The 19,523-nt window shown below is 39.1% G+C and overlaps 1 protein-coding gene across 1 annotated transcript; it reads left to right on the top strand.

The window, feature by feature from the left end:
• The first annotated feature begins 1,239 nt into the window (after positions 1-1,239).
• On the top strand, positions 1,240-18,229 carry adck2 (aarF domain containing kinase 2). Its single transcript, XM_072552209.1, has 8 exons — positions 1,240-2,696; positions 7,025-7,171; positions 8,540-8,668; positions 13,094-13,189; positions 15,926-16,177; positions 17,059-17,187; positions 17,521-17,574; positions 17,676-18,229. The coding sequence occupies exons 1-8, from the start codon at positions 1,770-1,772 to the stop codon at positions 17,811-17,813; spliced, it is 1,872 nt and encodes a 623-aa protein (XP_072408310.1). The 5' UTR covers positions 1,240-1,769; the 3' UTR covers positions 17,814-18,229.
• Positions 18,230-19,523: the final 1,294 nt, after the last annotated feature.

Here is a 19,523-nt window from a genome sequence, read left to right as displayed (position 1 = left end):
TATCCCCATGGTGGTACTGTTTTCAATGGTGGTGCCAGGGGATGCTTGGCTACTGCTGGTGGTGATGCCAAGTTTCTCCAGTTTCTTGTTCTTGGTGTGCATGTAGGTGGTGTAGTTCCATCACCTTGTCTGCTTGGCAATGTCTCGTAACTATATTGATGTATCTTGTGTGCAAGCTCAGAATATGGACTCTATCTCAATTTCAAGGTTATGCCTGCTATAGAATTCGCGTAAAAAATGATTGAGGTGTTTGCAAGAGGTGTGATTGCAAAAGTCTCTCAGCATAGCCTGTGTTGTAGGTCATCTTGAGAGGGTTCGTGATCTGTAGTCGTTTTGGAATCTTTCCTGCTTTCTTGCATTTCTGCAGAAACTTGGTGTGTATGTCTATATGCACAATCATTTTGGAGATCCTCTCCACTTTGACCTGGCAGTTGGAGGTGTTGATGGTAGCCATGATGTGGAGCTGCCGGTGTAGGACTGGGGTGGATAAAGTTCAAAATCACACACCAGGCTACAGTCCAACAGGGTAATTTGGAAGTACAAGCTTTCGGAGCGCTGGTTCTTCATCAGGTAGCTAATGGGGCAGGATCATAGGGCACAGAATTTAAAGTAAAAGATCCAAGTGTCATACAACTTACATATTAATGAATCCAGACCTGCAACCCGTACAAGCGATTAAAGACTTAACAGCAATCTAGGTTTAAAATCAACAAGGTAAAAACAATGACTGCAGATGCTGAAAACCAAATACTGGATTAGTGGTGCTGGGAGAGCACAGCAGTTCAGGCAGCATCCAACGAGCAGCGAAATCGACGTTTCGGGCAAAAGCCCTTCAACAGGTTTGTTCAATATATTGCATCAGTTGTATGACACTTTTATCTTTAATTATAAATTCTGTGTCCTATAATCCTGTCCCATTAGCTACCTTGATGAAGGAGCAGTGCTCCCAAACCTTGTACTTCCAAATAAACTTGTTGGACTATAACTTGGTGTTGTGTGATTTTGAACTTTGTCCAGCCCAATCCAACATCACAGAGACAGAAGCGTAGGGGCGGGGTGTCAGGAGACAGGCCAATAGGAGGACGGAGGGGGCGGGGACCAGAAGAAATTGACCAATAGAATAGGATCGGCCTGATGACTGTCCAATAGCTGGGGGAGAGGCGGGTTAAACGGACAATGACCAATAGGAGGATGGAAGGGGATTGTAACCCGTGGCACCAATAGAAGGAGAGATGGTGGAGAGCCGGCCGGCTGCGCGTGCGCAGTGCCCTGGTCTCCGGGAGGAGGGTTGTTTTGTTCATTGTCGCTGAGAGAGGATCGGCTCGGCTCGGCTCGGCTCGGCTTGGCTCGGTTCAGGTGTATTAACACTCGGGGGGTCTCCAGGTCCAGCCAGGAGGGAGTTCCTGATATGGAATGACAGTGTGGAAGGATCAGGAAAAGACAGAGGAGAGACCTGCCCAGTATAAGAGACAAGGTGCTGGTAAGACAGCAGCCTCGGAGAATCATTCATTACCTGTGCTTCCTTAATGCTGGAGAGAGCTCACTGAGGCGTTCATCATCGCGTGAATCCGCTGCATTATCCCTTGGCAATGAGGACACTGGCTGCTGTGAGATTGAGACTGCAGTTTGGTGTTTTTAACTGAACTGCAAGACAAAGCAACATTTTTGCAGGTCTGCGTTGGACCACATGGAAGATAACGGTAGAAATTAGCCTGGCTTTCCCAGGCTCAACATCTGTAAATCTTGTCTGGTTTCTGTATCCCTTCACTATGATGGCTGCATTTTCCTTCAGTTGCAGGATACGTTCAGTGATGTTCAAACCTATGTTGAACATCACTGTCTTGATGTCAGGCAGACCTGCTTTGAAAGCGTCTTTCAGATTGAAGTATTTTCCCAAACTCACTCTTGCTTATCTAGGTCTGGGAGCTTCATCAGTTGCAAATTCCCAGAAGGCGGTCACTATGGAAGCAAAAGTGTTACATTGGCCAAATTCAAAGGCTAAACACTCATTTTTGAAAGATCTATTCTGGAAGCTTCGTTTAACTGTTCAAGTGGCTGTTCGAGCTGTGATTCTGCTGTTGAGGTTTGGACCTTTGTTGCTACTGTATCCAGTTTGTCTTGCGTCTTCCAGTTTTGGTACTTTCTGGTGTAATTTGCTTTTGAGATCCATTGAGGCTGCAGGTCCTACTTACATTAAACTTGGTCAGTGGCTCAGCACCAGGAGGGATCTCTTCTCAGCAGAGTTCTGTGATAAGCTCTCCAGACTTCATGTCCATGGTGTACCACATCCATGGCACTACACAGAATATAGTATGAAAAGGGCCTTTGGAGAGGGCTGGAGTAATATATTTCAGTTTGAAAATAAGAAACCCATCAGATCGGGCTGCATTGCTCAAGTCTACAGAGGTTACACTGATCCAAGGAACATTAATAGCTCTGAATTTCAGAAACTTGTTGAAAGTTTTGAAAAAGAGGATCACTTTGAAGCCTGGGAGGTATTTGGGCTTCAAGGGATATTTCATTACATATTTGGTAAAAAACAGAATGATTTTCAAGATCAGACCAAGAAAGTTGACCATAATGACCCAGAAAATGGGGTTGAAACTGCTGAGGAATCTGCTGGAATACCAGAACTGGAGGATAGAAAGGCATACCATCACCCTGAACCAATAACACTCATTCCAGTGGTTATCAAGGTATTGCAGTTCTACAGAAGACTACACATGTGCTATAAATAACCTTTCAAGTTTAGTTTTTTTCCTGTAGAAGCCATTTTTAGTGCTTAAAAATTAAATACGAATGTTAGGTTATTATTGGTGCGTTTATATATGTGTGCAGCTGTATTAGGGTGCTGGTGCAAATGAAAAGAGTTCTAAAGCTAGATATTTATGTTTTTATTTTGCCATGGAGTAGAAGGTAGTTCATGAAAAGAATAACTTTTGTCATTTTTGTGTACAATGTCTGCATCAAGATAATTAGACATAATGGTCACTTGGTAATCCAAACCCTGAGTATTGCTGAGAAAAGAGAGACACTATTCTAGTTCTTCAACTTGTGTTCATCAGATCAGCTTTGCAAGAATGCCTGACTTCAAAAGAAGTGATAATTCATACTGCATAAGGAGAGAGTTGGCATATGGACTATGATTGGTAGAGACATTGCCATAGACAGTGCACCAGGGAACACTTAACGTCCAAGCTTTTGTTTAAATCCAAGCAAGTAAATGTTGATTAGTCAAGCCATGGGAAATGTACTAGGGAATGCCTGTCTCCAATCTTTTATTTAGTTGGAAATTGCTCAGTTCTTCTTGATTGCAAAGGACAGGACTCTGCAAATAACTGTGTACCTTCTAGCAAGTGTAAGTGAGCTACAGTGCAAGTCCACCTGTTAATCTTAAATTGGTCGTTACTATAATCCTTGTACAAACAGAATTGTTTGCCAAATGCTGTCCAGTCGTATACTCATACGTTGATCCCAATGTTTTAGGCAAACACAAATTGGGTTTGAGTATGGTCATTATATTGTCTGTTGCTAACGCCCAAAAGGTTTGATGCGGTCATTGGAACCTATGGCCCATTTGCTTAGCATCACATTCACTGAAATTCATATGCCACATTGTATAGTGTTATGAAGTTATAGGTGTACCGTACCTTTAAAAGAGAGTGAAAGCTGGCAAGGACTGACTGAAAGCAGAGTGTGCTGAACAATTTAAAAATGTAACATTTGGCTGTGAAACAAATAGCTGGAGCTGGGTTGCTATGTTACTCAACAAATTCAAATTCGGCAAATCAGTTTACATTATGCCCCAAGATACCAAAATCCAATCGAGTTTGAATTTTAATGTTTTGAAGGCATCAAACCAATGAGACGGTCTGATGTTTTGGGGGTATATGAAATCGGGTATTTTGAACAGTTGGCCAGAACAGCAAAGAGCAGCCAAGCATCAACAGACTGCTAGAAGATTAGTTCTCTAAAAGGTACCTGTCTGTCAGAAATTTGCCCAGCAAAAAACCAAAGAAAAGATGACCCAGGAAAATCTACAAAGGAGAATAGACACAGCTGGCTGGTTTTGAAATGTGATTTTTGTTTTGTAAATCTTAATTTAGTTTTTTATCAGACCAGTATTGTAGAGTGGGAGGCAAAAGATAGGTTTAAGAGAAAGGAGTTGTAAATAGTCATTGTCTAATGTTCTCTTTTGGACTGAAAGAACAAAATTGTTAATTTTTTTTCTTTAAATAGTGATATTTAGGGTAGTTCTTTGTCACTCAAACTTTAACAGATTACGAGGTGAGGTGAGCTTTTCTGTGTGTCTGGTTTAAATTAGCGGAGGGGTTTACTCCATGTTGTAACAGTAGTAGGTAGAATATCTTTTTGACTTGATGGTAGCATTGTGTTAATGGAGCATATCATCCATTTTACTATTGTCTATCTCTGATTACTATGGAATATTCTAGATTAGCCAAGAAAAATTGATGTTCCAGGCTGCTGCTAAATAGTTTCAACAGGAATGTTATTCTCTACAATCAGGAGTTGCCATCAATCCAAATATAAATTTTTTTTGCCTACTACCCAAATAAGTAAATACAGTGCAACCCCCGTATCAGCGGAATTATTTTCCATGGTTTCAGTTACCCATGGTTTACTGCAGCCCGAATATATTATGGGGAACTTTCCAGAACAAGGGACCAGGAGGCTGTCAGGAAAGTAAATTTACCATTGAAATGAATGGGCTCGCTCCTATCCGTTGTTCTGTGCTTCCGTGGTACGTCTTGGAACGTATCCTCTGTGGGTACAGGAAGGGGATCCATTGTATATAAATTTCAGTGGACAGTGTGATACCAGATATGTGGGCCATAATGTCCCAACGACTGATGTATTATATTAAATAGCATGTCCATTTGTTTGTTTGCAACAAGCAGAGCATTAACGATACTCGACTATTCCATACTTGCAAAACTCAGAACATAACAGTGGTCTAAATATATATTTCCAAGGGCAGCTTGCGTGATTTTTATCATGGCTACTTTTCATGTTTGGGGTCTACCTGTTGGTTTTCAGTTGCACCTTGTTCATTCCCGCACTCCTTTAGAGTGATTTAGACCCTTTAGATAATGCAGTCACAAAGTAACATTGCCTTCTATATGTGTGGTTTTAGGTGGGTTTTTTTGCTTCAACAAGAAAGGAAAGTTATTAAAGATTGTATTTTTATATATAAAATTGTTTAACTTGGAATCTCTAACTTAAGATATTGATGTTAATTTTTAAAAATTGAATATCTCAACATTATATGTTCCTTTTTCCCCGACTCACTCAGCTGCCATTCTGCTTCACCTCCCCAGACTCAAACTCAGGCCCTGCACAGAATGTTACATAGTATGTCAAAACAATTATTTTCCTTTACACTTTAAGTTAATAATTGATCATGCATAACTTAAAATCATCAGAAAGCAATGCAAAATAAAGGTCAAGATTAAGATTCTCAAATTTTAATTTACAACTCCAAAGAAACATGAATGAAGGAGGTTCGTTGCTCACATGAAGATAATTATAGAAGGTAAATATGATTATAGACCATGTTCAATGTACAATGTTCAAGCTCACCAATGTTTGCTTGTGAAAACAAAAGAAAATGCTAAAGTAACTTTAGAAAGAATGATGCTGAACTGGCCAGAAACTTTATAAGCTCTCCAGTCTGGTTTTTTTTTGCTCAGCATCCCTGCCCCTGATTGGCTGAAACTCAGGCCTCTGAACCTGTCACCCTCAATCAGCGGTGAAATTTGGGGCCAGCCTAATGGGCACATACTTCCTTCAAGTTGAGTGAGAGACAGTTACCCGGGCGTGCTGTCACCTTGTCAAAGTCTTCTGCAGGCTGTGCGTCTGGTCAGACCAACTCCTCCAAACCAAGATTTTCTTACTTTGCTGCTCCTGCAATGATATATTCTGTCTCTTGAGAAGCAGCAAGAGTGAGAAAGTGGGAACTGGTGATTGGAGGAGCATGAGAAACACAGGACCTTTGGAGAAATAACAATTCACAGACTCTGGCTTATTTACTGGAATTGGTCAACATATGATTGATTTTGTTTTCCTCCAGGTATTTGGGTGCTTTCATGGTGAATTTAACCACTGTTCCAATGTATTTTAAATGCTGGAATGTGGTATCCAACATTCGAGGTGGTAATTCTACAATTGGACATCAATGGCTAAAAAATCCCAATTATGTTAAGCACATGGATAATGATGGGATGGTGTAGGGGGACGAGCTGAGAATAGTTCACAGGTCGGCACAACATAGAGGGCGGGGCCTGTTCTGCGCTGTATTGTTCTATGTTCTAACCAATTTTATAATTATCTGTCAGGTTCATTTGTGTGCATGCTGGAAGGTGCTATAACAAAACCTTTGGAGATAGTTGTTTCCTGGTGTATTACCCAAAGCAATGTCTTGACCAATTAGTGACAACTTGCCTGATTTGAATTTAACAAGAGCTTAGCATTTAATTTTTTACAATAGATTCTTCATAACAATGCCTCTACTAATCAATCAGAACCCTCTCTTCATGCAATATAAATCATTGTTCCCTTTCAGATATGGTATTCTTCTGATTCTGTCTGATGAGTGCAAGACAAAAAGCTTCGGCAGCATTTCTGGGATTTTTCAGCAGTGCTCAACTTGTTATACTCCTCGCTTATTTCACAAGCAGGTCTCAGATTAAGTCAGCATGCTGCGCACTTATCCTCCTGTTTGTAGGATCAATGTGCCGTAATCACCAGTGTCAATAAAGCAAACCAGCATGACCTTTTCATTTCATACAAGGCCATCTTTGAGTCTGCCTGTATGTCTGTGTCAATTAATATTACATTTTAGGCATTTCTGCAACCATGGCTAAGTTCTCCAAACTGTTTTCTGGAGATAATTTACAATTAACAGAAAGAGATGATATTCATTTCGTCCCATTTGGATTTTATAATATGAGACTGCAGAGTAAGACAGTTTGCAAAGGCTCACATCTACTATTTCTGTTTGTAGGTGATGCACCCTGGGATAGCCCATCGAGTCAATATGGATCTGATGCTGATGAAAGCAGCAAGCTGGGTTCTCAATCTCCTGCCAGGTCTAAAGTGGCTGAGGTTGACTGAAGTAATAGGAGAATTTGAAGAGGTCATGAAACGACTGGTGAGGACACAAATTACCTAAGTCTACTTTTGACCATGGCCTTTCTGAAAGATTGGACAGGTGTCTCTGTGAGTGAGGAGGCAGGAGAGTGTGTTAGTTGGAGGAGATAGATGTTCTTTTCCATCTTATTTGCAATTCAAGTGCTTTTCAGAAATCTTCTTAGTAAAAGATATACCTACGTCATATTACATTTTTTTAAAGTTCTTATGACTAAAATGGCTAATAGTCGGTGTTACGTCAGCCTGTGAAAATTAGTACTTCTGAAACTAAAGTGAAATAATTGTATACATCATTGACTAAACATGACTGTGTCAACTCATTAAAATGATGAATGATTCAGCAGCAGTGAACTGAGCAATGATAAAGTTTACATTTTTCAACTGGTTAGCAATCTCAAATTATCCGATAATAATAAATATTAATTCTAGGCTGGCAAGTAACTAGCAGTGATCAATCAGATCAACAAACATTTAGTGAACTCCATTGGACTCATCATCCTGCATTCCTGTTCCAACTGAAAACAACTGTAACCATAAGACCTACTTCACAGAAGCAGAAATAATTCAGAAGAAAATGCTTATTTTTGTCATACAGTTAACTGTAAAGTATTTTCTCTCAGAGAGACCTACTCATGGGTTGACAGTCAATCACTTAGTTTTAAGCTCTTAAAGAACTTAACTGGAACTTCGATTAGCTGTTTTGCCTGCTGCTTTTGTAAATGCCGTAGTTATGAGATTGGCTACATTTGATGTTAATCATGGTAAACTCCGACTAATTTTGTAGCAATACTATAGAATAAGTACAAATGGAGAACAAAACCTCGAATTAACAGTGCAGAATTAGTGCTTGCTTTCCCAGCACGGTGGCTCAGTGGTTAGCACTGCTGCCTCACAGCACCAGGCTCCCAGGTTCAATTCTGTGTGGAGTTAGCACATTCTCCCCATGTCTGTGTGAGTTTCCTCTGGCTGCTCTGGTTTCCTCCCACTGTCCAGAGATGTGCAGTTCAGGTGAATTGGCCATTTTAAATTGCCCATAGTGTTAGGTGCTTTAGTCAGAGGGAATTGGGTCTGGGTGGGTTACTCTTCAGAAGGTCGGTGTGGACTGGTTGGACCAAAGGGCTTGTTTCCACACTATAGGGAATCTAATAATAAAAAAAATCTAATAATAATATTTCTTCCTGTAATTTTCTTTAATGGAATTTAAAATTTTCTCTTTTTAATCTTTAATGATTTGTCTCAGGTTAAAAAAAGTGTCTTGTGATTTTTTTTTAAGTTATTGGATTAGCTAGTGAGAAATTACTTCCTTCTGTAGTTCAACTCAGACAGCATTTATCTAAACTAAACACTGTTTCCTGGCATTACCCGACAGATTGACTTGCGCCATGAAGCAAAGAATATGGAGAAGTTCCGAGAGAATTTTCAGAATATGGAATCAGTCAAGTTTCCAATACCTCTCAGGCCGTTTGTCACAAGAACAATTCTGGTTGAAACATTTGAGGTATTTTTTTAAACTACAAGTTGTTGTTGAAATTTGTTGTTGGAACAGGGTGAAACAGGATTTTAATTTGATTGCCATTGTAAAACATGGGAATTGATTTAGCTCAGTTGGTTGGATTGTCGTATTGCAGAGCAGTGTGATGCCAACAGTGTGGGTTCGATTCCCATCACCGGTTTGAGGTTACCATGAAGGACTCTCCTTCTCAATCTCTTCACTCGCCTGAGGTCTGGTGGCCCTCCGATTAAATCACCACCAGTCGCTTCTCTCTAATAAGAGAAGCCTCTATGGTTTGGTAAGACTATGGAGACACCGCAATAGTGAAACATAAAAGCAATAGATATGAGAATTTAACCGCAGGAGAAAAGATGAACTTTGACTTAATTCCATTCTAGTCAGATCACAGCTGGAATACAGTGAACAGTTTTGTCCCCCTTATTTAAGGGAAGATGTATTGGGATTAGTGGCAAACCAGATAGACGGATACCAGATATAAAGGGACTGTCTATGAGGAGAAGTTGATTAGATTGTGCCTTTACTCATTGTAATATAGATGAATGAGAGGTTCTTTCCCGAAATCCGGAAGGTTATACGGAAACTTGACAGGCTAAGTGTGGAAAGATTGTTTCCCCATATTGGAAATTCTAGGACCAGAGGGCATTATATCAGAATAAGGTGTCGTACACTTATGTCAAAGATGAGAAGATCTTTGTTTCCTCCAGAGGATTCCAAATCTGTGGAATTCTCGACTGCAGAGGGCTTTCAAGGCTAGGCCATTTAGTACATTCAAAGTTAAAAATCACACAACACCAGGTTAAAGTCCAACGGGTTTATTTGGAATCACAAGCTTTCAAAGCGCTGCTTCTTCAGGTGGTTATGGAGCAGAATCATAAGACATAGACTTTACAGCAACAGGATTGAACGCCATGGAATGTAATATTAAACAAATCTAGCTTTTAATATTACATTCCATGGCGCTGCAATCCTGTTGCTAAAAAGTCTGTGTCTTATGATTCTGCTCCACAACCACCTGATGAAGAAGCAGCGCTTCAAAAACTAGTGATTCCAAATAAACCTGTTGGACTATAACCTAATGTTGGGTGATCTTTAACTTTGTCCACCCCAGTCCAACACTAGTCCTCCAAATCATAGTATATTCAAGGCTGAGATGTGCAGATTTTTAATCATTAAGTAACTCAAGGGATATGGAGAAAAGCTAGGAAAGTGGAATTGAGATTTATCAAACCAGCCAAAATTTCATTGAATGGCAGATCAGACTGGATGGGTTGAATGGCCTACTTTTGATTTTGCATCAAATGTCGAAGGTAAATGGATAAATGAACATTTATATTTGTTCATTTACATGAACAATTACATTCTGGATTAGTGGTGCTGGAAGAGCACAGCAGTTCAGGCAGCATCCGAGTAGCTTCGAAATCGACATTTCGGGCAAAAGCCCTTCATCATGACAATTACATCACTAGCCGTTTATTGACATATAGTGCAGGAACATTCTTTGCAATTTGTTCACCCAGCCTCAAATCTATTGCAGTTCAAAAGAATGAAGTTATGGCAATTGAATGACAATTGAAAGACTACAGTAGAACATCAAAGCTAATAAAGCTCTTGAAGGAAGCTGATGGTTGGAAAAATGATTTCTCCGTGGAACACTAGTAATTAGCAGTTAATCATGTGTGAAATGACACCTAATATAACAGCCCAAAAAAAATTACTTGCATGGAAGAACTTGGAAATTACATGAAATTGATAAATTGAATTTTTAAAACATCTGGTTAGGAATGTGATTAAAGTGCATACAGGCATGTTTGTTCAAAAATTCTAGTCTTTCCTGAGAATTCTTAATATTGCAAGCATATCAAATTTAAGTGACATCATTTAATCTGCTGTGATTTTACACAAAAATATTAATTAACAGAGGTTGGTAAGATAAGGTTGAAATGGCCTCAGTTTCCCAATAGACAGAAATTCAGTTTTGTTACCAGGCCATAACACAGGTGAAACTTAAGAGGTCCTAGAAGTGGTGGTCCTTAAAATTTTTCTCTTCTTCAGAATGCATTAACTACAAATCCTAGCACATACTAATCTTTGCCTCAGAAAGAAGATAAGTGAGTTTAACTGCAAAACAGAGCTTCCAAATAATTATCTCTCAACAACCTTTAGAATGGACCTATTATTCCTAGACAACTGAATAATATGAAGTTGAATGTATTTGTATTCATGAACATACAGGCCTGTAAGAAACTGGAGCAATTAAGATAAATATTGTCAAATGCTTAGAAAAACGTACACCTGAGACAGTAGAAGAAGTATGAGGTGGTATTTAGAATGGGTTAAGGAAATATCGAAAAACTCTTTGAATGCACAGTGTAGTTCTGGAAGTGTCGTGTATGGTAAACTTACATTGTGTTCACAGCATGGAAGGTAATCTGGAGGAGAGGAGAGCTTTGTCTTTTTTTTTCCCACACTACTGCCTAACTGCGGTAGTGCTTATTTTATCCCCAGCACCCATGTTGTGTGTGTGCAGGTGTGAGACACCGTGAAAGACACAAGGTGCACAAAGTTTTATTCAATTTCCACCACCTGGAAGCAATGAAACACCCAAGTGGCCAGTGACCTGCAGTGCCCTTCACATCAAAGGGCAATGCTGTGTGATCAAACAGTGAGGAGAGGAGAGCTTGTTGTAATGGAGCACTTTGTGACCCCACCCCACCTTAATTATCACTCTATTGGTTTCAATCGAATTAAGTTTCAAGGTGCTTGTAATGAACGTGAGGGTGGGGTGGGGTGCCATGGTACAGTAAAGGTTAACATTTACCCCAATATAATGATTCTTTTGAAAAAATAATTTTTAAAGAATCATTCTGGCAGGCCTATTGGCTTTTCATGTCTGATTGGAAAATTTATTCTGAGCAGCAGTTTCTCTTTGGAAAGAGGGAGCTTATGCTGGGCAATGTCTCTCCAAAAACAAAAGGATAAACCAACTGAGGTCAATAACGTTTTCTAGTTCTTGCAGTCCTGTTATCTTGTGCGTTGGATGTAGCTGTACAGTAAGTTTGTAGGGAGCATTTCTCCTCTACGTTCTAAGACAGATGTGTGCTTTAGAGTCATTGTCATACAGCACAGAAATGGACCCTTCGGTCCAACCAGTCCATGTCAAACATAATCCTAAACTAAACTAGCCCCAACTGCCTGCTCTTGGTCTATATCCCTCTAAACCTTTCCTACTCATGTAGCTATCCAAATGTCTTTTAAACATAATTGTACCACATTCATCACTTCCTCAGGAAATTCATTTTACACACAAAACATGTTCTGAAAAAATTTGCCTCTCCTGTCTTTTTTAAAATCTCTCTCCTCTCACCTTAAAAATGTGACTCCTCATCTTGAAATCCTCTATCCTAGGGAAAAGACAACTACCATTAACTCTATCTATATCTCTCATTAATTTATAAACTTCTATCAGGTCACTTCTGAACTTCCTGCACTCCAGTGAAAAAGTCCAGCCTATCCAGTCTTTCTTTATAACTGAAATCTTCCATACCCAGCAACATCCTGGTAACTCTCTTCTGAACCTTCTCCAGCTTAGTAACATACTTTCTATAACTGGGTGACCAGAACTGGACACAATGATCCAGAAGAGGCTTGACTAATGTCCTCTGTACAACCTCAACATGACTTCCCACCTCTTATACTCAAAGGACTGAGCAATAAGGGGAGTGTGCCAAACGTGTTTTTAACCACCCTGTCTATATGTGACACAAACTTCAAAGAATTATATATCTGCACCCTTAAGTCCCTCTGTTCTACAACACTACCCAAGGCCCTACCATTAATTGTATAAGTCCTACCCATGTTTGTTGTACGAAAATGAAATGCCTCACATTTATCCAGATTAAACTCCACCTGCTGTTTTTCAGCCCATTGACCCCTTTCATCAAGATCGCTTTGTAATCTTAGTAAACCTTCTTCACTGTTTACTATGCCACCAATTTTGGCGTCATCTGCAAACATACTAACCATGCCTCTTATATATTCTTAAGCAAATCATTTATATAAATGACAAACAAAAGAGAACCCAGAACTGATTCCTATGGAACACTGCTGGTGACAGACCTCCAATTCAAAAAGCACCCCTCCACCATCATTCTCTGTTCTCTCAGCGCATGGTTACTACAGAATCTTATTTTATATTTCACATCATCCTTTATTTACACTGGGAATGTGTAAGTTTTATGCAGCAGTAGTAGCACTGGTTCAATGTCATATACAAAACAACTGTTTGACCAATAAACTGATATTTTAGAGTCTGGACAGGGAATTCAGAACACTCAACATTTAATTAAATGCTACTGTATACAATCACAAGGGATAGTGAGAGTCTAACTTTTCTGTGTTCTTTGTGTTTAGGAGAATGAACCCATCTCAATGTACTTGGCAAAGGATGTACCTTACGTACTGAAACAGAAGTTGGCAAGAGTTGGGGTGGAGATGCTGCTGAAGATGGTAATGGTCATAGGCTGTGAAAATGATGTGAGGAGAGGGTCCACAAAATATTTAGTATGTTGTTCGACAGTATGTAAAGGGAGAATATGAGAAGTACTGATTAATTGGACCAGACAATTACAATTGCATATGTGAAAACAGGCTATACAGAGAGCTGCACCTGTGTCACTATTAATAATAACCCATTAAGCATTTTCCAAGCACAACACTTTACCTGACTTAAAATTACTGACTCTTGCTGCGATAAGTACTTCCCCTGCTTTTTGTATCTGTAACTGGGCATTGTGTATTACCACTCTTCTGATGAAGAGTCACCAAACTCAAAAAGTAACTCTGTTTTCTCTCCACAGATGCTGCCAGACCTGCTGAGTTTCTCCAGCAATTTCTGTTTTCATTTCAGATCTCCAGCATCTGCAGATCTTTGTTTTAATTGAGTGTTGCCAGGTTGTTTAACAGTGGCATCACAAAATCAGCGCTTGTTCATTAACATGCAAGTGTTTTCTCTTAAAAATCACCTCAATTGATTTTCCTTTTTGTCCCTAGCTTGGGAACTGTAAGACCAATTGAATCATTTTCACCAGAACAGGCCTGAAGTTAAACTGGACTTTTTTTTGTGGTCTGTTTGATTCACTGCATAACATGTTGGGAGAATGCAACACCTTTTTATTAATTAATGTGTTTGTGTGCTTAATATAAAATGTTTGTATCATTTGTATTGCTCAAAATTAATCGGAGTAAACTGAACACTCCTTTAATGTACAACAGGTGTAGGGTGCAGTGGAAGCAAAATAACATATAATTTCCTTCATTTGTTATTCCACATCACCCTCATTGCTTCCCATCCTTTCCCTTAGCCCATACTCTCTTTTTGCCTTCCTTACTCTGTACCGATTCTTCCCTTCCCTCTCGCTTCAATGACTCATCTACTCTTGTATTCTTGTTTATCAAAGGTTACAGTACAATCAGAAGAAAGAACAGCAGGCATTACCACCACCACATTAGTGATTGAGATAAACTGCAGACTTATATGTAATTGATTGCAGACAATGTACCAAGTGTCATAGTTAAGAGAAACACAAATCAAACAGACTCAGCAGTTTAATACATTCTAATAATGTCTCTTATTGTGTTGCTTATGGTGAGCCACAGGGTGTTTATACCAAGTTGGGTGCTTGTGGTGTTTTAGGAATAACAATGTCCAATTTTAAAATAACAAATAGTCAATCTCCAGTGGCACTGGACATGGGAATTCAAGGCTGCTCACAGACCTATTGAATGAGTGATTGTTGGATAGTTAGGTGATAAGGGAGTGAATAAAAGGGATTATGAGAGGAATAAAAGGAGGGAATGTGATTAATACCAGGGGTTCAGAGAAAATGAAATTGGGGAAGAGATGCAGGAGGAGAATGATGAGCCAAGTTGGGGAATGGGTTGATAAAGGGTATGGATGAGTGAGGAGATAGGGTGAGAGCAGGGCAGATAAGCAAACCTGGGGATTGGTGGAGGGGAAGAAGCTGTTTGGGGCAAGACAGACAAAGAAAGTGTATGAGATTAGGAAAGGCATAGGAAACAATGGGGCATTGATGCGGAGTCACAGGGAAAAGAAGTAATGAGTAGAGTGAAGCAGCTAAGGCTCAGAGAAGTTGCTATGTGATCATAAAGAAAAACTGATGCAAATTTGCTGTTAGTGTCAATAAGAGAACAGAAACCAGGGAAGGATATGATCTCGGGTCTTAAAGGAAGTATAGTGCAATAAGTTGGGGGTAAATGGTCCTGTGGACAGTAAAGGCATCAAGAACAGTTGTGTTTGTTCTCACCCCTCACTTCTGCCTCTGTGCATACAAGTTGGTGGATCCATGTCACTTTGCTGTCAAACAGTTTAATGATGCAAAAAGGACAGTTTAACACTGCAGCTTAGTTCCTACACAAATTGGCAAGCTTAGTTGGCAGATAATTGGTCTCCTAATCTGAGAATCATTGTTACAAGCCCTGCAATCAATAATTTTTAAAAAAAATTATTTTACTGATTTTTACCAATGCTGAAACTCCATAGTTCAGAAGACTAATTGATTACTGTAGAAAGACTGTCATTCCTAGATATCTTGTATTGACTGCTTGAGTTGAGCTTGTATTGACTATTTGACTAGACTCGAAAAGGGTTGCTCTTTGACGTAGCTGCATTTTTTCCATTACTGGTTTTGTTATTAAGAAGACAATTATAATTACTTTCAAAGTGACAGAAAACATTTCAAAGCACCTGTTACTTTAATCAGTGACTGGCACTACCATGTGCCAGAAGTGTTTTCCTAGTGTTGGGTCATAAATAAACACAGTCTCAAGGAATTGAAAGCCAACTGATAGAAGGAACATTGTTTTGACTCAAATTGTGATAACAGTCTTTTTCCAGTACAAAGTTAAAAATCACACAACATCAGGTTATAATCCAACAGGTTTATTTGGAAGCACTAGGTTTTTAGGCGCTGCCTCTTTATCAGGTGGTGAATAAAGCGATTTATGAGAGGAAGAAAAGGAGGGGATGTGATGAATAGGAGGAGTTCAGAGAAAATGGAATTGGGGAAGAGATGCAGGAAGAGAATGGTGAACTACATCTTTGAATGATCTACATCAGGTGCTGTACTTTATCAAGTGTAGCAAATTAATGATTCTGAAAAAGACGTTTAGTTCTCTGTGTTACTGTGACAGTGTTCCCTGTTGAAATATTGTTTTTCTCCATAGGTGTTTGTGGATAACTTTATTCATGGAGACCTTCACTCTAGAAATATTTTCATCCAGGGGGCTAATCAATTTGATTTACAAAATGATGACAAGACGACGATTGTAGACTTGTGTGATACGCTAATTGTTAATGTGCATCATTCCCAATGCCCATTAAAGCTTATTCTTCTAGATACTGGCATTGTTACTGAACTCCATCCATCTGACGTGCATAATTTCAAGGCTGTCTTCACTGCTTTAATTGAAGGGCAGGTAAGAGTATGTAAATTCTTCTTCCTCTGTATGTACCATTCCATCCCCAAAAGACCAGATAAGGGAAGTGCTGCAAAATGTAGGTCAATCAACTCTTGTAATCGTGTGTTTTTATTTTACTTTACTTTTGATCTAACTTGAGAATTTCAAGTTTGCTTTTTACATACGATAAAAAATCTATTACTTCAATCCACTTTAATGTAGAATTTTCAGTTTCCTCCTGCAAACATTTAACATAAAATTGTAATATTTGGATATCAAATCATGAGACCCATCCTGAGTAAATATATTGGATATCATGCTCTGCCAATATTAGAAGCTGTACATTCTAACCCTACCCTATATGTGATATTGGTGACATAGAGCATTAGTTAACAGGAAGGCATAAATTCATTTATCATTTGCTTATGAGAGAGCATTCCTTTAAAGATTAAGGTATTCTTCACTGAGTGGCTCTGTGGGCCTTATGGCCCTTTCTTGGTCCAGACAAAGTTTAAAAGCTGCTTCTTGCTGAGATTAACTGATTTTGATAAATTTTATTGATACTTGCTGATGGGGTTTAGTAGCAGTATCAAAGTCATTTAATTAATTCTACCACTAAGTATTTAACAGTTGAATTGTGTATTTGATTTTGATCTTAGTAACCATGGTGACTGTTCAGTAACTTGTATTCATTAAGCTTTCCTCTTTAGGTCGTTGCATCCAGGTTAGTTTCCTATTCATTTTTTAAAGCTATATTTCTGCTTTCCTCATTCTTAATTTGAGCTTTTATCCAGAGAAGCAGTGTGTTGGGCGTAGGTGGTCAAATTGCAGGTCAACAAAGATAGGTGTACTAAATTTACCTGGATTTTGTGTAATACTGCACGCTGTTTTATTTTCAGGGAGAACAAGTTGCAGAATTAGTCCTGACTCGGTCCAGAACCAATGAATGTCCGGACATACAACTTTTTAAATCTGAAATAAAAAATCTCTTCAGTGAAGCCAGGAAGAAGACAGGTTCTCTGGGAGAGGTATTAGCACATTGACATTCCTTAGTTAAGGCTGCATTATAATAATACTGATATAATTCAGCATTGTCATGCAGGAAATGTTCATTGTAAAGGTTTAATAGAAATATCCAGTTAATGTATTTGTTGTCATAATGGTGATTTCTACATATTTGTCCCCAGGTGAAGTGACTCCATGAAATACTACAGTTGTGTGGTTTATTTTAATCACTAGATTGCTGTCAGATAGAATGGAAAGTGGGCTGATAGTACCAGTTGATGAGGAAGAAAGAAAGATGTTTTTTTTTTGTTGGCTGATCAATTTTAAATGTCTTTTTTCCCCTCTTATTTTCTCAGCTCCATGTTGCAGGTTTACTGTCTCAGGTTTTGGAGACACTGTTTGCACACAAGGTAAAGTGAAACTCTGAGTTTGATGACATGGTGGAAATCCATGTTTTTGATCAGTTAAAATGTGACTGCATCTTTGTTTGCAATTCTTCTCTCAACTCCAGGTCAAGGTGGAAAGTAACCTGGTCTCCATCATTTTTGCCTTCATGGTCTTGGAGAGCCTCAGTCATTCCCTGGATCCCAAGCTGGACTTTCTGGAAATGGCCAGACCTGTGCTACTGAAGAACACCCAAAATTTGTAATGATGTTCTCAAACTGTGGCATTGCATTATGACCACCCTTACTCCTGAAAGGAGAGAGAACACCTTTACCAGAGATCTGCATCTATTCAACTTTGACCAATGCAAAAGTAGAGATTTAACTACAGGATGATGCCTAGTCCAATAAAAATCCATTTGTGGAGTTATTTGTGTTTAATCAGACTGTTGAGCCCTTGTGACAGTGTAAACAAAATGAAAATGCAAGGTTATGTGTGTACAAATAGACTTCTTGGATATATTGATTTTATTATACTGCACCAACAAATTGAACAAATGTAGCTTTCATTTGTGGGTGATTTGAAATGGGGGGGTGGGGGGGGTGCAGGTTAAGAAGTTGGTACAGTGCGTACCATGCTGCAGAGCTTTGTACAACAACCTAATAAAATGCTGCAACTCAACCATTTCTTATGTCTCTAATTTTAACTGTAGTATGCCTCATGTTTTTTTCAAGAGAGAAAGAAATAGTGCTTACAAATGTGTAGCATCTTTCATGACTTTAGCCAAAGGACCACTGTTGAAGTACAGTTACTACTGTAATGTAGGAAGAGCAGCAGCCAGTTTGCACACATGAAACTCCCATGAACAGCAATGACCTGATAATCCATATTTTGTGATACTGATTTGAGCAATACAGATTGCTCAAGACATCAGGAATAACTCACCCTCTGTTTGGAATACTGCCAAGGGATCTTTGATGGCCAACAGAAAGGGCTGTTGAGGACCTCCATTTAACATCTTATCCTAAAAAGGTCACCTCCAACACTACAGTACCCTTTTAATGTTGTACTTGAATGTCAACTAAATTGTATTTGTTCTGATCTCTGGAGTGGGACTTAGCTACAGCTAAGAAGAGCACAAGTACGGAGAACAGTCTGAGCAGGAACGTTTGATCATACTTTGCAGGGGCCGATGATCTGAAAAACTGCTTAGAACAATTTTTGTACCACCAAGGACTGGAATTGCATAACTGTAACAAGAATATCTCATTTAGCCTTCATTTTGATGGAGTTGAAATATTTGTATCATGATTTGTTTTGAGATTTGCACAAGTATTTGTGTGTATGCAGCAAAAAAAAGTTATAAACAAGTCATGACTGCAACACAAAACCTTCTCAAATCATTTACAATCCACAGGGTAGAAAACTGTTCTTTTGGGGGTTTTTTGGTCACCTAGCCATTCCAGTCTTCATTTCTCCTCGAGCTTTTTTTCCCCTGAATTTCCTTAGCTGATTAGTGTTTCTCTGCTTTTTTGCTCTAATTCTTAGCTAAATGCACAATGATCTTCTCTTTGCCTCTCCATCCTCCAGAGGGCCCAATTATACCCCCAGCACTGGCTCATCACCAACTACAACACCAAATATCCTTGCGTTCCAATCTTTCCATTTCATGTGTAACTTGGATGCTTAGCTTCCTGTCATCACACTTCACCTATCATTGCCTCCATGGTTGATGATAGCTGATGTACAATCAGACCCTTTACATTTTCTTACCAAATGCCCACTCTATCAAAAACAGGGCCTTGTTTACCACAACAGCTATTGTGGATGATTATATGAACATTTTGAATTTAGGTGAAACTTGGCTGATGGGTGGAAATGGATTACTCCTGACTGAATATTTTCACTTGTCTTTTGAGTGGTGGTCATGTGGCACATAGAGTCATAGAGGTGTACAGCATGGAAACAGGCCGTT

Source organism: Chiloscyllium punctatum, chromosome 32 (assembly GCF_047496795.1).
Source record: "Chiloscyllium punctatum isolate Juve2018m chromosome 32, sChiPun1.3, whole genome shotgun sequence".
Lineage (NCBI taxonomy): Eukaryota > Metazoa > Chordata > Chondrichthyes > Orectolobiformes > Hemiscylliidae > Chiloscyllium > Chiloscyllium punctatum.
This window is presented reverse-complemented; position numbering and strand designations above follow the sequence as displayed.